Source organism: Mesoplodon bidens, assembly GCF_964165515.1.
Source record: "Mesoplodon bidens genome assembly, chromosome: 5".
Classification (NCBI taxonomy): Eukaryota; Metazoa; Chordata; class Mammalia; order Artiodactyla; family Ziphiidae; genus Mesoplodon; species Mesoplodon bidens.
The window spans coordinates 19,101,483-19,118,272 of NC_138161.1; the positions used below are offsets into that span (position 1 = coordinate 19,101,483).

A 16,790-nucleotide genomic window follows, 5' to 3' on the forward strand; every position below is an offset into this window, starting at 1 on the left:
AAATCCTTATGGCTCCAAACCTCTGTATTTGTCTAAAGTTACTTTTCTGACTTTCTGGAACCACGTATATATTTAAGTGAAGGATGAACAGAACTGAGACTTGTCTCTATCTGTCCTTCATTCTTTTTATTTTAACATCTTTATTGGATTATAATTGCTTTACAATGGAGTGTTAGTTTCTGCTGTATAACAAAGTGAATCAGCTATACATATACATATATCCCCATATCTCCTCCCTCTTGCATCTCCCTCCCACCCTCCTTATCCCACCCCTCTAGGTGGACACAAAGCACCGAGCTGATGTCCCTATGCTATGTGGCTGCTTCCCACTAGCTATCTATTTTACATTTGGTAGTGTATATAAGTCCATGCCGCTCTCTCACTTCGTCCCAGCTTACCCTTCCCCCTCCCCGTGTCCTCAAGTCCATTCTCTACGTCTGCATCTTTATTCCTGTCCTGCCCCTAGGTTCCTCAGAACCTTTTTTTTTTTTTAGATTCCTTATATATGTGTTAGCATACGGTATTTGGTTTTCTCTTTCTGACTCACTTCACTCTTTATGACAGGCTCTAGGTCCATCCACCTCACTACAAATAACTCAATTTCGTTTCTTTTTATGGCTGAGTAATATTCCATTGTATATATGTGCCACATCTTCTTTATCCATTCATCTGTCGATGGACACTTAGGTTGCTTCCATGTCCTGGCTATTGTAAATAGAGCTGCAATGAACATTGTGGTACATGACTCTTTTTGAGTTATGGTTTTCTTCACTCTTTATAATCCTAGCTTCCAGCCATAAACTCAGACTTGGGCTTGGAATCCTAATGTCAACTATACAAAGTTATCTTGTGTGTGAATGACTGTGTCATTGTTTGCCAAATTCTTGCCTCTGCTCCTGAATTGACCACCTCTATTTCCCCCACGTGTTGCTGCATTGGTTACATAGAGCAGGTCTGGGGACAGGCATTTGACCCAAGCTGGGCTAATCGTGGTATTCTTGGCCTTGGCCAAGTGGACTGTTCTATAGGAGGATCCCCAACTCCACCTGAGCCATTCACATTCCTTCTCTGGGATTGAATCTACTGTAATGAGACATGATTGAAATCAGTTTTCCTCTCAGGGATAATTATACGGCATAAAACTCAGAAACTGTTTGTAGCTATTTGATGAAGAAAGCAAGAATAACTCAATCCAAAAAGTACCCTTTGAGAACTGGTTGGTTTGCACTTATCTCCACTGATCAAATTTTCTGAACAAATGCCCAATTCCTATGTTAGATTCGTAAAATGAGTTCAATGAAGATCAAATGCATATAATAATAGTAATATTAATAGTAGCAATTAAATGCTTTTTTCCAGATATATATCATGATATATGAACATATTTAAGTTTAATTTAGGAAAACAAGAATCTGAGTGAAGATTCCCTGAACTATATTACTTGACATACTCTGTATACTGGGTGGATTCCAAATGTCATGATCTGATTAGCTGTGATGAGGATGTATTGCTTGTTAATGACTTTAAGAACCATTAAATTGAGTATGAGGCTAGATTCTCTGAGGCAGCCAAAGTGTGACAGTTCTGATCAACCACATTAGGCTGGTGCAGGTGAGGTTGTGAACAAGACTTTCAGAGAGGTGAGATCAGGCAGCCTCCCTTGGGTCTGGGCAGCCCCAGCCTGAGAGGGTTGTGTGCAGATAATAAATGTCAGATCTGAGCAAATCATTGGCAGAACTAGAATGGAGACCTTCCGCAGATGGTGATCAGTTGCAGGTTTGTCTCGGCAGAGGATGGGGACTTGCTAGGGTCCAGGAAGAGGACCACAGTTGTCTGAGTGGGCTGGCTACCTTGTAATGTATAGTCTAGCAGTTGACAGAGCCACATGTGAAAATACTGTATTTGATGGCCCATGGTCTCACTGCCAGGGGTCCATTACATCATCAAGGTCAGTTACCTGTTTCAGCAGTTAACCTGGAAAGGTTTACAACCTCCACCCCAGTCCTATGGGAATCTTATTAAATTTTCAAAGTCTAGGCCTAAAAGGTAGTTGCTGTTCTGCCAGATCAATAATTATATAAGCCTCCATATTTATTTGAAACTCTCCATGCTGGTGTCAATGGAAAGGAAATCGGATTATTCTGAGGGTTCTGATTTTCATAATCAGATTCAATCTCTTAAATCTTACATGCTCAGGGCTTAAATCTCAACAAATAGATTTTTAATAGATATCTTTAGAGTTAGTGTTAAAAATAAAACGGGTTTGTGATTCTTTTCTACTTAAAATATGATAAAAAGATACAGGAAGAAAAAGAAGAAAGTCCTGTCTAAAGTAAACATCATAAGCAAGTTAAGGTAATTAGCTCAGTGTGAAGTTTCAGCAAAGGTCACTTCAAAGGGTGAACTGTGCCAAAGCATTATAAACATAAGTCTAGAAGTAATTGGGAAATTTTTAGGTTCAGAAGGCAGAAGGCAAGGAAACCTGTGTGGCTTGCCTTTTGCCTGTACCTACTTAAATCTAGTTTATGATTCCCTGTCTCATTTATTCTTCATTTCAAGACTTTTTTTTTTTTTTTTTTTTTTTTTGCGGTACGCGGGCCTCTCACTGCTGTGGCCTCTCCTGTTGTGGAGCACAGGTTCCAGACACGCAGGCTGAGCGGTCATGGCTCACTGGCCCAGCCACTACACGGCATGTGGGATCTTCCCGGACCGGGGCACGAACCCGCGTCCCCTAAATCGGCAGGCGGACTCTCAACCACTGCGCCACCAGGGAAGCCCTCAAGACATTTTTATGGACTGTATATGGTACAGCAAGGGGCAGTCATCCACATGGAAGATATTTCACCCTCTTGCCTCTCATTTACTACCCAATTCAATCAGTCATCAGGTCTCAAGGTTTCAATTTCCCAAACATTCCAGGAATCCTTTCTCTCCTCTTCTCTGCTTCTTAAGGAGATTTTTTTCATCTTTATATGTCTAGTGCTCACTAGAGTATCTGGCACAGCAGATAGACTCTATAAATGTTTGGTGAGTGGATGAAAGAATATGAGCAAGGCAGTCCACTGCCATATAAACAGCTCTGGGGTGAAAATTAGGACCGCTGAGCTCTATTCTTTACCACGGAACTAACTAGAAGATCGTTATTTTAGCCTCTCATGGATTTGATTTTTTCACCTTCAAAACAAGTGGGAAAACAAGTGGGTTGAATTCTATTTCACAAAAGCATCCTCTGGGTCAAAAAACTATTATATGCAAGTAAGAAGTATTAAGAAATCACTACTATTCTCTTGAGTTTATTACATTCATTTTAAAAAAAGTTCTCTTTTGCTGAGTATGATCAAATTTTTAAATTATTTTATTGACTTAGTCTTCTATGCCTGGAGATAGTGGCCTTTCAAAATCTCTCTTTTTGTTTAGTATCTCATACATGCCTCTAAAATCTTTGAAGACAGTTACCACGTATCATTCAACTTTGCATCCCAGCACCCAGCATAGTGCCTAGCAAATGGTAGATAGCCGATATATGTTTCATGAATAAAGTGATGACTGTTAATTATCTAGCAATAGCTGTTTAAAATTACAGGCATAATGACTGAGGAATAAATCAAACATCTCAAGGCCATGACTGGAAAATTAAACCAATGTAAGTGTGGGTCAATACTACTTTTCCAAATGTTAAATAAACAATGAAATGAATCACATTTGTGAATATAGTACAAAACGTTTCTGGAAACTTCTGTAACTGTGAATGACTGAATTTAAATTTTGACTTACACTATTTTATGCTGTGCTATCTCAAGGCTATACTGACAGCTAATCAGATCATGACATTTGGAATGCACACAGTATACAGAATATGTCAAGTAATATAGCTCAGGGAATCTTCACTCGGATTCCTGTTTTTCTAAATTACAGTTAACTATGTTCATATATGATCATATATATATGGAAAAACATTTAATTGATATTATTAATATTAATATTACTTTATTATATGCACTTGATCTTCAATGAAATCACTTTATGAATCTAACATAGGAATGCATATTATATGCATTTGATCTTCATTGAACTCACTTTACGAATCTAACATAACTTATTCAGAAAATTTGATCAGTGGAGATAAGGGCAAACCAACCAATTCTCAAAGGGTACTCCTTGGCTTGAGTTATTCTTGCTTTTTTCATCAATCAAATCATTTACTATCGCACTCCAGTGATAAAGCGTTATCGTGCAGGTCACCCTAGCGTTCACAGCACATTCAAGACCATTTTTTATTCTAATTTTGTATACCTCTTTGACATCTAGGCAACGCAGGGATTTTTTGAAGGTCTTTCACTGAATCAGACAAGTTTAACTCTACCTAAGATGGAAGATAAGTGATCTCAATTTAATAGAAGTTGAATGCAGTCTCATGCTTTCTTGGTTCTGGTATGCTTTTTTTTTTTTTTCTTGCGATACGCAAGCCTCTCGCTGTTGTGGCCTCTCCCATTGCGAGCACAGGCTCTGGATGCGCAGGCTCAGCGGCCATGGATCCCGGGCCCAGCTGTTCTGCGGCATGTGGGATCCTCCCGGACCGGGGCACGAACCCGTGTCCCCTGCATCGGCAGGCGGACTCCCAACCAGTGCACCACCAGGGAAGCCCCCTGGTATGCTTTTTTGGAACTTTTTCCAGGGATCTTAGAGTACCTGTGTGCTCCTTAGAACTATTTCTACGTGAAATATTTCTTTTTGTTTACCCAGTGTGCTTATTGTAGCAAAGAAGTTGTATTAGGTAAGATTAGGTCAAGCAGTGTAGCTCTCTCTCACACACACACTTAAACTAAAATAATAGAGGTTTTAATAATTTTTTTTAAAAAAACTGTGTTTCTGTCTCATGTAAAGGAAACCTAGAGATAGGCAACTTGGGAGTGATATAGCATCTCCATGTAGCTGTTAGGGTTGCATACTCCATCAAATTCATACCTCCTGCATCTCTAAGTGGACTATCCTCATGGTCCTACATGGACACGAGAGCTCAGCCACCACACCCACATTTCAGAAAGCAGGATGGAGGATAAGATAAGGAGGAAGGGACAAAAAATTAATCCCAGCCATCGTTCAAGGAGGTTTCTTGAGTGATAACACAAAACATTTTATTTACAACTTATTTTCTAGAACTTTACTGCTAGGTTTAAGGGTATCTAGAAAAAATAGTATTTATTTCAAGTAGCCATGTACCCAGTTAACCATCAAGAGTTCTTTTATCAAGGAAAATGTAGAGAATAGATACTGAGGTAGACAACTGTCTACCACAGGGACTGAGTCGGTAAATGACGTAAATTTAAACATTTAGAGAAACATTAGCTTCTAATTTTATTATTCTGAGGACTACAGAAAAGTTACCTATAAAGCCCCAAGTAGGAAGATATGTTGAATGATGTTATTAGAGAGAAGGACTAAAATGAAAACAAAAAAGGCAAAATAAACATCTTTAACATATCTGAATTTTACAGGGGTTTTTTTTTGTAAGTAATATAGACTTATTGGGAAAATCACATGGATTGATGTTTCTACTCTTCATAAGCATTTAACACGTGGATTTGTAACAACATTTAGCAATAATTTAACCACTTGAAATTATAGTCATGGTATTTGATATATATATAAATGTATATGTAGATAAATAGGTAGAGATAGATACAGATTCAGATATAGATACAGATATAGATATATTTAGTTCTGGGGACCTACTATTATTCATTAAAGTGACGGAACTAAATACTCTCCATATTGAAAACCATACACCATTGAGCTTGTCTTTCTATTCTTACTCTTCTGTATTGATTTATTAAAGCAACAACGAAGAAAATGCATCATTTTTGAATTAAGCCAGTAAGAGTTTTGCTAAAGTTATAGACTTTATAAATTGTGAATAGGTGTAGAATAAAATATGGGTTTTGAAGATTTTGAGCATGAAAATATTGTATTACATATTTTAATGCACTGGCTGAAAGAACAATTATTGAGCTACTGAAAGAGTCTGAAGAAGAATTTTGCCAAGTTTTATTTTTCTTATGTGTGCTTTTTCCTTTCAGCCATACAGTTGAAATGATATTTTTTCACTGCTTTAATTAATCACTTATGGATTATTATAAATATACAGGATTATTTAATATTTCCTCTTTAATAGAAAGATAAAATGCTTTTGCTGCATTTATGACTTATTTTTCATTCTAATAGTAAATGAACTCATTTTAAGTTTATTCTTTTGAAATTGTAGGCAGTTATTCCCGAAAACTGTCTTCTAAAAGTTTTCTCCCTTAATGTACTTCTTAAAAACTCTTATGTTCATTTGAAAAGTTTCTCCTAATGGAAATATTCTATAATTCTGCCTGCATCTTATGTAGGCATCAAATATCTCTGTGGCCTATTTAATAAATACATATTATTAAATTATTGCATAGAATATTCATAAGTCCTTTGTATAAAATGCATTTGTAAATTGGTCATGTCAGAGAAAGAAGAGAAATAATCTAATGGCATTCTTTGCATATTTACTCTTTACCTTAAACATCAATTAATAGTAAAACCATGTCAAGGTATCTGTATTTTTAAGTTGCTGTATAGCAGTACCAAGGTTAAAATGTGTTGTAAATATTATTGTAACAATTGCAACATTATCAGAATCTTTTTTACTTACGAAAAGCTATTTATGGAATGAAAAATATTGTCTCTGAGCCTTGTTATAAACCCCAGTTTCATAGTATATTAAAGCCACTACAAGTATATTTAATATCTTGATTATAAAGTCTCATTTTGGTACACATTTCAATCCATAATTTTGTTCTAATTTTTTTTATTATCTGCAAATGGTCAAAGACCATCCATGGAGCTAAACAATACACACTGATACTTAGAAACAATACACACTGATACTTAGATGTGTCCACAAAGATTTTTGGAGAACAGAGAAGAAAGCCTGTGGGGTGTCTTTCCTCTTGACACCAACCAATTCTCATATCAGTTGGGTGTCCTACAGTTCAATTTAATTCTGACGCACACTACCTGGAGTGAGTGTCAGACTCCACAGGTGTAACGGCTTGGTCCCATAAGCCTGCCCTTATTTAGGATGTCAGTCACAAGTACTGAGTCTCCAGGTTATACACACGTCCATGCAACTTGACTACAAAGTCAGGGATTCCCCCCCCAACCCCTTCCTTCAGGTTTGACTAATTGTTAGAACAACTCATAGGACTCAGAAGAATGCTTTACTTACTATTACCAGTTGATTATAAAGGATACAACTCAGGAACAGTCAAGTGGAAGTGATACATAGGGCAATGTATGTGGGGAGGGGCATGGAGCTTTCAGACCTGCTATGCCCTCTCTATGCTCCACTCTCCTGGCACCATGATGTGTCCATCAACCTGGAAGTTCTCTGAACCCCATCATGTAGGGGTTTTTATGGCGGTATCATTGTGTAGGCATGATTGATTAAATCACTGCCCATTGGTGATTAACTCAGCCTCAAGCCCTGCCCCCATTTCTGGAGGTCAGAAGTGGGACTGAAAGTTCCAACCCTCTAATTATGCTTTGGTCTTTCTGGAGACCAGTCCCCCGGTCAAAGTTATCTAGGGGCCCCCAACCACCAGTCATCTCATTAGCATACAAAAGACACTTTAATCACTTCAGAGTTTTAAAAGCTTTGTGCCAGGATCTTGGTGCAAAGACTAAATATTTATTTTCATTATACCACAAAACATGAGTAATTTTTGTATTGAAATAGCATCAGAAATGTACTAGAGTAAACAATATTAGTAGTGGTAATCAGAAAGAATATTCAGACCTTGCAACTCTTGTGAGTTTCTGATTAATGGAATTAAAAGAGCTTCCAAATACCATTAAATGTTAGATTTTTCAGTACAAATTGTCTGGCCTGTGCTACCACTTGCTTTGTTACAATATCATTACTGACATAATGTTTTAGAAAACGTCATCTAGGGAAAGGCAGCATTAATTTATTCACAAGTGAAATAAATCAGAGTTCAGTACTTTTTCTACAAAGAGCAAGATGGTAAATATTTTAGGCTTTGTGACCATGTGGTCTTTGTCACAACTACTCATCTTTGACATTATAGCACCAAAGCAGTCAAACAACAGGTAAACAAATGTGTTTGGCTTTGTTCCGATTAAATCTTATTTACTGAAACAACTTGTGGGCCCCATTTGGCCCATGGCCATAGATTGCCTACTCTTGGACTAAAAATTGACCCAAAAAAGTCATTCACTATAATAAATAATTATAATGGATAGTTTAAAAGAATAATTTGTTTATATAACCTTGGATTTTTGGTCTGGTGATTCTTGTATGTAACCAAAAAACTAAACGATTTTGTTTAGAACTGAGCTCACATAAATTTATTAAAGGCACAAAAAGATAATTACTTGTGAAATTGTAGAATTCATAAAAGGTGTTGCAGTAGCCTCCTGAAAATAGAAATTTCTCTTTGCATATACATTTACATGAATTATGCTTTATAGTCCAAAATATCAGCAGTTAAAAAAGAAAGAATTAACAACATCAAAAAGAAGTTATATTTCATTCTTCTCCCAAGAAAAATGCCCTTTCAGTTTTCATTTGAATAGGGAATTAACACATGCCTTTAGGAAATACTTTCATTAGAGAGGAAGAATTTTGTGGGTGATAGTTCCTAACAGTTTAGTAATTGTGGGTAAGGTTAGCTTAATTTGTGTATTTATTAAAGATTTTTGAGCACTTTTAATATGTATAGGAAAATGTTCAAAATCACAGGAGATATATATATGTAGATCAAAGGCAATGTTTTTCCCTAAAAACCCAACTATGTTTTTAAGGATATTCATCACATTTTTAATCTCTTCTATAAAAATATTTTTATATTTTGCTTTAAAAAATCACTTTACAATTTTAAACAATACCATTTATTGCAATATTTTATTTTTTCAGAGTAGATGTACATTTCCCTATTCCTCCCTCTGTGTACAACTTTAAAACCCTAAATATTATATATAAAACAAACAAGAAAATTCTGAAAGGTGAAGAGAAGAAGGCAGAGCAGCTAGGATTTTCGTGGGCTGAAGAACAACATGACATGACAGTGAGGTCCCTGCGTTTTCTTTTTGCCTCATTTCTCCCAGATTTGTAGATAAAGAAGCTGGTAACCCATAATCACCAATAGGAGCAGACAGTAAAAACCCCAACAAAGGCCTGATCTCTGCAGTCAAAGTCCCCAGAAAGAGACAGCCCAGCAAAACAGAAAATTTTGAGACAGTAACAATTTAACTAACTTGACTATAACCAAACACTATAAGAAAAAGAAAAAAATACAGCCTCATCCCAATGCCTATCAGAACAGGTCAAGTGCGGAGCCTAGACAGAACAGAAAAGCTGCAAAAGATATGGAACAAAACTGATAGAACTGAAACAAGAAACAAACAAATCCAAAATTATAGTTGGGAACTTCAGCATCCCTCACCAACAATTAGTAAAACTAGATAGAAAATCAACAGGATATAGAAGAACTGAACAATATCATCAACCAACAGAATCTACTCAACATTTATAAAACATCCTATCCAACAAGAAAATATACAGAACCCAAAAATACTCCCAGACAGCATGGCCAACTGATTTTTGACAAAGGTGCAAAAGCAGTACAATGAAAGGAGGATAGTGCCTTCAATAAATGTGCCAGAGCAGTTGGCTATCAATGGGCAAAATAAATAAAACTCGATCTAAACCTGACACCATATACAAAATTAAGTCAAAATGGATGATAGATTTAAATGTCAAACATAAAACTATAAATCCTTTAGAAGGAAACATAGGAGAAAACCTTCAGAAACTAGGGGTTGGTGAAGAGTTCTTAGACATGACAACAAAAGCACAATTCATAAAAGAAAAAGTTGATAAATTGGACTTCATTAAAATGAAAAACTTTTACTCTTGCAAAAGACTGTTAAGAGGATGAAAAGACAAGCTACAGGCTGGGAGAAAATATTTACTAACTACTTATCTGATAAGGGAGTCATATCTAGAATTTACAAAGAACTCTCAAAGTTCAACAGTAAAAACACAAATAATTCAATTAGAACATGAATAAAAGATATGAGACATTTCACTGAAGAAGACATATAAATGGCAAATCAGCTCATGAAAAAATGTTCACTAGCGTAAGGGAAATGTAAATTAATATTACAAAGAGAAATCACTGTACACCAATTAAAACAGCTAAAATAAAAAATAATGACAATATCAAATGCTGGCAAGGAAGTATAGAAATTGGATCTCTCCTATACTGCTGGTGGGAATGTAAAATAGTACAGTCACTCTGGAAAATAGTTTGGCAATTTCTTTTAAAATAGAACATATGCTTATATATCCTAGCAATCCTACTCCTCGGCATTTATTCCAGATAAATGAATACTTATGTCCACATAAAAAACAGTACATGATTTTTCATCGTAGCTTTATAAATGGAAAAGCCAAAACTGGAAGTAAACAGAATGACCTATAAGAAGTAATGGTTAAACAAAGAAAAAAGATTTATCAAAGTTAATAACTTGAAATTAAAAAAAAACTGAAAGTAATCTGGAAACTTCTTTTTTTATTGTAATTTTCAGGTCTGGTGTTATATCTATAACATGGAATACTACACAGTAATAAAAAGGAATGTATTGCTATACAGAAAAGCCAGTATGGCTTCCAAGGACATAATGCTGAGTGAAAAAAGAGCATTTCAGAAAGTCATGCACTATGTGATTCCATTTGTATAACATTCTTGAAATGACAAATTTATAGAAATGGAGAACAGATGAATGGTGTCAGGGGTTATTGATGGTGGTGGAGGTTGGATATGACTGTAAAGGAGGAGCCCAGGGAAATATTTTGGGGTGATGGTATAGTACCTTGCTTGCTGAACTGGTTGCATGGATCTATGCACGTGTTAAAATGACATAGAACTGTACACACACTTTATACCAATGCCAATTTCCTGGTTTTAATGTTGTACTTTAATTACCTAAGATGTAATCATTGGGGGAAACTGGGTGAAGGATACACAGGACCTCTCCGACTCTATAATTATTTCAAAATAGAAATTTAGAGAAGAGAAAATATGCAAACCTTGTAATGCATTCTTTCAAAAAAAATACATTCCCTAAATAAATCTTTTCAAGGATTTTATGATGCCAAATTTCTCAACTTAATAGCTTCTCTCTTTCTAACAGCTGACTAAACCAAATTATTTATATACTGGAAGGTGACTGCTTATTTTTTAAATTAATAACAGACTAAATAATGCTATAAATTTTATACTTGCCATGTCTTAAATAACTAATTTACAATTGCTAATGGGTATAAAAGGATCAAGGACATGAAAATTATGATTTAATCAAAAACCTCATTTAACACATTAGCTGCAACTTCATTATTGACCTCAAGGGCAGGCACTTTTGCTGAAGCTGCCAACAAGAAAACAAAATGTGACTGATTTTTTACTTTTCTCTATTTAAAAAGGAATTAATGAATATAAATATGTCCCAAATTGATACCTTCCATAACACATACTTTGGAAACTCTACAACTGAATAATTAGACCATTGATTATTTCTGGAACATAAATTAAGTCCTCCAATTTAGTCTTATTTAGACCTGAAAATTACAATAAAAAAAGAAGTTTCCAGATTACTTTTAGTATTTTAAATTTCAAGTTATCACCTTTGATAAATCTTTTTTCTTGAAAAGACATATTTATTGAACTGCTAGACTCTGTCATTCTTTAATTGCTAATAGCAGCCCATCCAAATATGTCTCACGTTCTACTTTCATAATTTACCAACAAAGTTAAAATGCATGTGGGAATATTTTAAAGGAGTCTATTGGAATGCATAATGGTATTCTGTTTTTTTTAAGTGAGTAGGGAAAAGTCAGAGAGAGAAGATCTCTTCTGAATTGTATAAATATACATCCACAGTCCCTTATCTGCAATTCTGAAGTCCTCAAAACCTCTGAAAAGTAAAGATTTTATACAACTCAATTGGTGGCAAGACTGAACCTGAACGAACCTGGGGCTTTTTTAATAGCTTCTATGTAATACACGAGTGCTAATATTCCTACCTTTACTGCAGAAATGTACATGTGTTATGCTCAGGATGCTGGCCCTGGGAATATCATATAATATACAGTATATGCATGTCCCCTTTTCAAAATCTGAACATTCCTGACTTATGAGACACATCTAGTCCCAAGGCCTTGGGATGAGAGATTATGAACCTGTCCTAGAAAACTACAGGATAGATGTTCATATAGCACTTGAAAACAGGAACTTATTTATGTGGCAAATGAATCTAGGAGCACAGTTATTTTGTAACATTAAATTTTGGAGGAGAGTCAAGATAAGCACCAAGCTGACCTTTATTTCATTAAGAAGCAAACTGGGGCATTGAGCACCTTGCCCGAGTTTACCCAGCTACAGTTGGAACCATGGCAGTCTGGCTTTAGAAGTCATGCTTCCAAACCACAAAGATTTTGTTACTGAAGACTTAACCTGAAAGCCTCCTCTGTCATAGCAGAATGAGACTGAGTCTCTGAGTTGAAAGCAGGAGGATTTTGTGAAAGTCCATACCCTTATGGATAAAACCCCAGGCTCCAGGAAACTGGCAGCCCAGTTCATATTCCCCAAGTATGAAACTGGAGGATCCTTTTAAGGAGTAAAAATGAACAGCTACAAAGAAAAACAAAACTATGCGAACTGACCTCAGTTGATCCTCTACTGCAGGGTTCACCTGTCCAATACTAGCTTTGCACACTGAATTCCCAACCAGCTATTGCTAAATAGCAGCTTATTACATAGGAATACATTCAGGGATCACCAGACATTTAAGGAAAATGTCAAACGTGAAACAGATTAAAGTAAACAATCAATAAGAAGGAGCCTAGACAGGACAGAGGAAACACAAAAAACAGATAAAGTTTCAAAGAATATGTCATGTGTACTGTTAGAGATTAATAGAAGAAATTACATCCATAAAAGCAAAAAAAAGGACACTATAAAACAGGTGTTGCAGTAAAGGATAAGATAGAGCATGTGGAAGTTAAAAATATGATAGCTGAAATTTAAAAGTTCAATAAAAGTTTGGAAGATAAAGTCAATGAAATTCCCCAGAAAGTAGTTCAAGAAAACAGAGACAGGAAAAATTAGAGAAGTTACCCAGGAGGCTCAGAGGTTTATTTCAGAATAGGCTTTCAGAAAGAGAAACAGAGAAAATGCCGCAAAGGAAATTGTTAACTTATGGAATGGTTTCAAGAACTGAAAAACATGAGTCTTTTTCAACATCATCCATAAGAACATATTTAAAGGGGCACTTGTCATGTAGTCATGGAACTATAGTAGAAAGGCTGAAGAATCTTTATGAGCCTTTTCAATGAATGTACTTTCCCTTTTCCTTTTTAGGGGCACAGCAATTGCTGGCATAGTATTTGGAATCGTATTCATCATGGGGGTCATTGCTGGAATTGCCATATGTATCTGCATGTGCATGAAAAACAACCGTGGGACTCGGGTGGGTGTCATCAGGACCACCCACATCAATGCCATCTCCTCCTACCCTGGTAAGCAAAACTGCTTACTCTTTCTGAAGGAAGAGTCAGATTTGTTAGTTATGCTATACTCCTGGGGTAGAAGACTCTCACTGGAATAATCTCCAAGTATGTAGGATATTTCTAAATTAATGTAGATTGAAGCTCTAACTTTCAATGGAGATTATTTAGATCCACATAATAAAATCTACCTCCTATTTGAATACATTCATATTTTCAGCAGTTGTCTTATTGACTACAGTTGCCAATCAACCACAGTGAAGAGGAATAGACAATTCACACCCACTGTGTCTATTTGCTAGTGAGTTCTGATAAATAATTATAGAGAAAGAATAAGTTACATGGCTGAATCAACTGGCATCTGATTCAATAGGTATGTATGTCTTGAGAAAAAGTATTGAAGAAAGTTTTTATGTGTCCCCCTTATGCAAAGAAAACAGTCTTAACATAAAAGTATCAGCAAAAAAGTAATTTATTAATAATTTGACAAGTATTTCTTGAGAACTTACTAGACATTCCACATATAAATATATTGAACACATAAACAAAGTGCTGCATTTTGCCTTGATTTCAATAACATTTTTAAGTCAACCTGTATATATATAATTTGATATATAAAAAGGAGTCAAGTTCTAAATTTAACAAATCCTTAGGAAGATAATTTTCTATCCATACTCATGTCCTCTCTCTCAGTCCCTATAGGAAAGGAATAAGGTAGCTTCTACATCCAGTCTGCCCTGAGTATCAGTTCCCTAGTAAGGTCTCTCCTCTCTTAACTTTTTCCCTACCATCTTCAGCTTGAGGGAGCAAATTTCAGATGAGTGCGAGCATGATAATTTCCCCTGTCCTCTTTTCTCCATTCTCCCTCTTCTCCAACATTTCTATGTTAGACTGCTTCCAGGCTCATTCTTGTGTCTTATTCTATCCTGTATCAATGCTCACTTCTTTGGTTCTATCATTTGGCCTCATGGTATTAAGTCCCATTTATATGCTAAATGCCTTCCAACATTATATATCTCCTTTCCAAACCTCTCTCCTGAATTTCAGACTCATTTGATCCCACTGCTGGTTGAACATCTACACTTGGATGTCTAACTGATATATATCACATGTCTAAAGCTGTACTTCTAAACATCCCCCCAAAGCCTCCTCCACTCACCATTCACCATCTCAGTTGATGACATCTCCAGCCTCCCAGCAGCTCAGGCCAAAGACCTTGGCATCATCTTGGACTCCTCTCTTTCCCTGACATCTACAAGCAATCTAACAGGAACACTTTTCAGCTCCATCTTCAAAATATAAGAGTATCTGACTACTTCCGACTGTTCCTTCTCTGGTGGGAGCCTCCATCAGCTCTCCTACTCATTCCTGTGAAAACATCCTAACTGCTCTGCCAGCATCCACTCGTGCCTCCCAGGGGTCTATTCCAAACACAGTAGCAAAATGAACACATTTAAGATGATTAAATGTCAAATCATATCACTTCTCTGCTCAAAATTTTCCAGTGGCTCCCCATTTCCCCCAGGGGAAGACTTAAAGCCAGTGGTTTCTCATTTTATCCAAAGTAAAAGACAAATTCTTTACCAAGGCCTGCAAGGCAGTGCATGAATTGGCCCTTCTGTTTTATTTCTCTGACCTCACTTCCTTCTACTCACCCTTTTGCCACCTGGCTCCACTCATACTTTTTCCTTGCTGTGCTGTGAACATACAGGGCACACTCCCATCTAGGTTTGCCTAGAACACTGACTCCCTCACTTAATTCAAGTCTCTGTCAAAGGTCACTTTCTGAATGAGGCCTTCCCTGATCACCCTACTTAAGATTGTAATGTGTCCCTCCCCCATAGCACCCCAATCCTCCCTACTCTACTTTTTGTCCAGAGTGCTTCTTTTAATCTTCTAAGATACCACATTGTTCACCTAGTGGTTAAGTTTATTATTTATTGTCTATCCCCTCTTTCTGGAACATTAGCTCCATGAGGCAGGGATTGTTGTCAATTTTATTCACCACTCAATCCTAAGCATACAAGACTGGAACTGGCATGTAACGGGCACTCAGCAGACATGGCTGAATGAATGAATATGATGACAAAATCTAATTTAATTATATCAATGCCTAGAAATTTTACTTTCAATTCCACCCTGGAATGTATAGCTTTTACTCACTACAAAAGAAATTCACTATTTTGAATCTTTCCAACTTACTAAGAATATCGTTAGGGTTAGTATAACAATGTTAAAACTATGGTATAAGGAAAAAACTAGGGGGAGTTAGTTTTTATTCTTCACATCTCCCTATTTTCACCTGGCCAATCCATAACCCAAGAGAAGAAGAGGAGAGTCTGACAGAGACATTAATTGGAGAGAAGATGAGGAGAAGCACTCTGTACATAAAGCTCCAGATTCACTTTTCTTGATCAAAAAGTGTAGTTAAAATTAATTTTAAAAATATTTTTTATAAAACTAGACTAGAAAATGCAAAATATTTTAATGTGTTGTCTTGTGTTTTCTGGGGTCTGAGGTTTCTATTTCATGCATGGAAACAAGTTTTCAAAAACTTTATTCTAGTAGCATTATTTATACTGGCAGATCACAGCACCATGTTGCATTTTCAGTAAATGCATTGTTCTGGGAACTGAATAATACAAAAAACATCATAAACTTTATGGTGGAAACATTTTCACTGCAAAAGACTAGGTCGGCGAAAACATGATTTGCTTGATTATTTCTCATTTCCTTCTCAAAGTCCCTAATTAAGCTCGTACTGAAAGGATCAGGAAACCACACAGAGTAGTATTGACTGCTTTTCAAAATCTTTCATCTATGGAAATAAAAAAAATATTTTACCCACATAAATTAATTAACCCTGTGCTAATTGAATAATCACTCAAGTTATTGAATAGTCCTACAGCCCAAAGGCCACATAAATGGGTAGAAAATAATTTAGTCAAGGTTATCTCATCCCTTGATGAAAGCACTCAGTGGGGAACCCTACAGCAAACATGACTCTGCACTGGGAGGAGATTACCAAGAACAGGTAATCTGCCACACCTAACCTATTGTTAGACAGTGACCATCTGAAATAGTTTTTTACTCCTGTCATGTTGGGTGTCATGAACTGTGTCCTGTTTAATGACAACTATTTTTAAAACCATCAGTGTGAAAACAAGAA

At 36.1% G+C, this 16,790-nt stretch overlaps 1 protein-coding gene across 1 annotated transcript in view; it reads left to right on the forward strand.

Moving 5' to 3' along the window:
- The window catches only part of CYYR1 (cysteine and tyrosine rich 1), a 107,558-nt gene that overhangs the window by 78,485 nt on the left and 12,283 nt on the right, over window positions 1-16,790 (forward strand). The window contains exon 3 of the mRNA XM_081235730.1: window positions 13,476-13,633. Within this exon, the coding sequence (XP_081091856.1) occupies window positions 13,476-13,633 (158 nt within the window). The remainder of the gene's footprint in view (window positions 1-13,475; window positions 13,634-16,790) is intronic.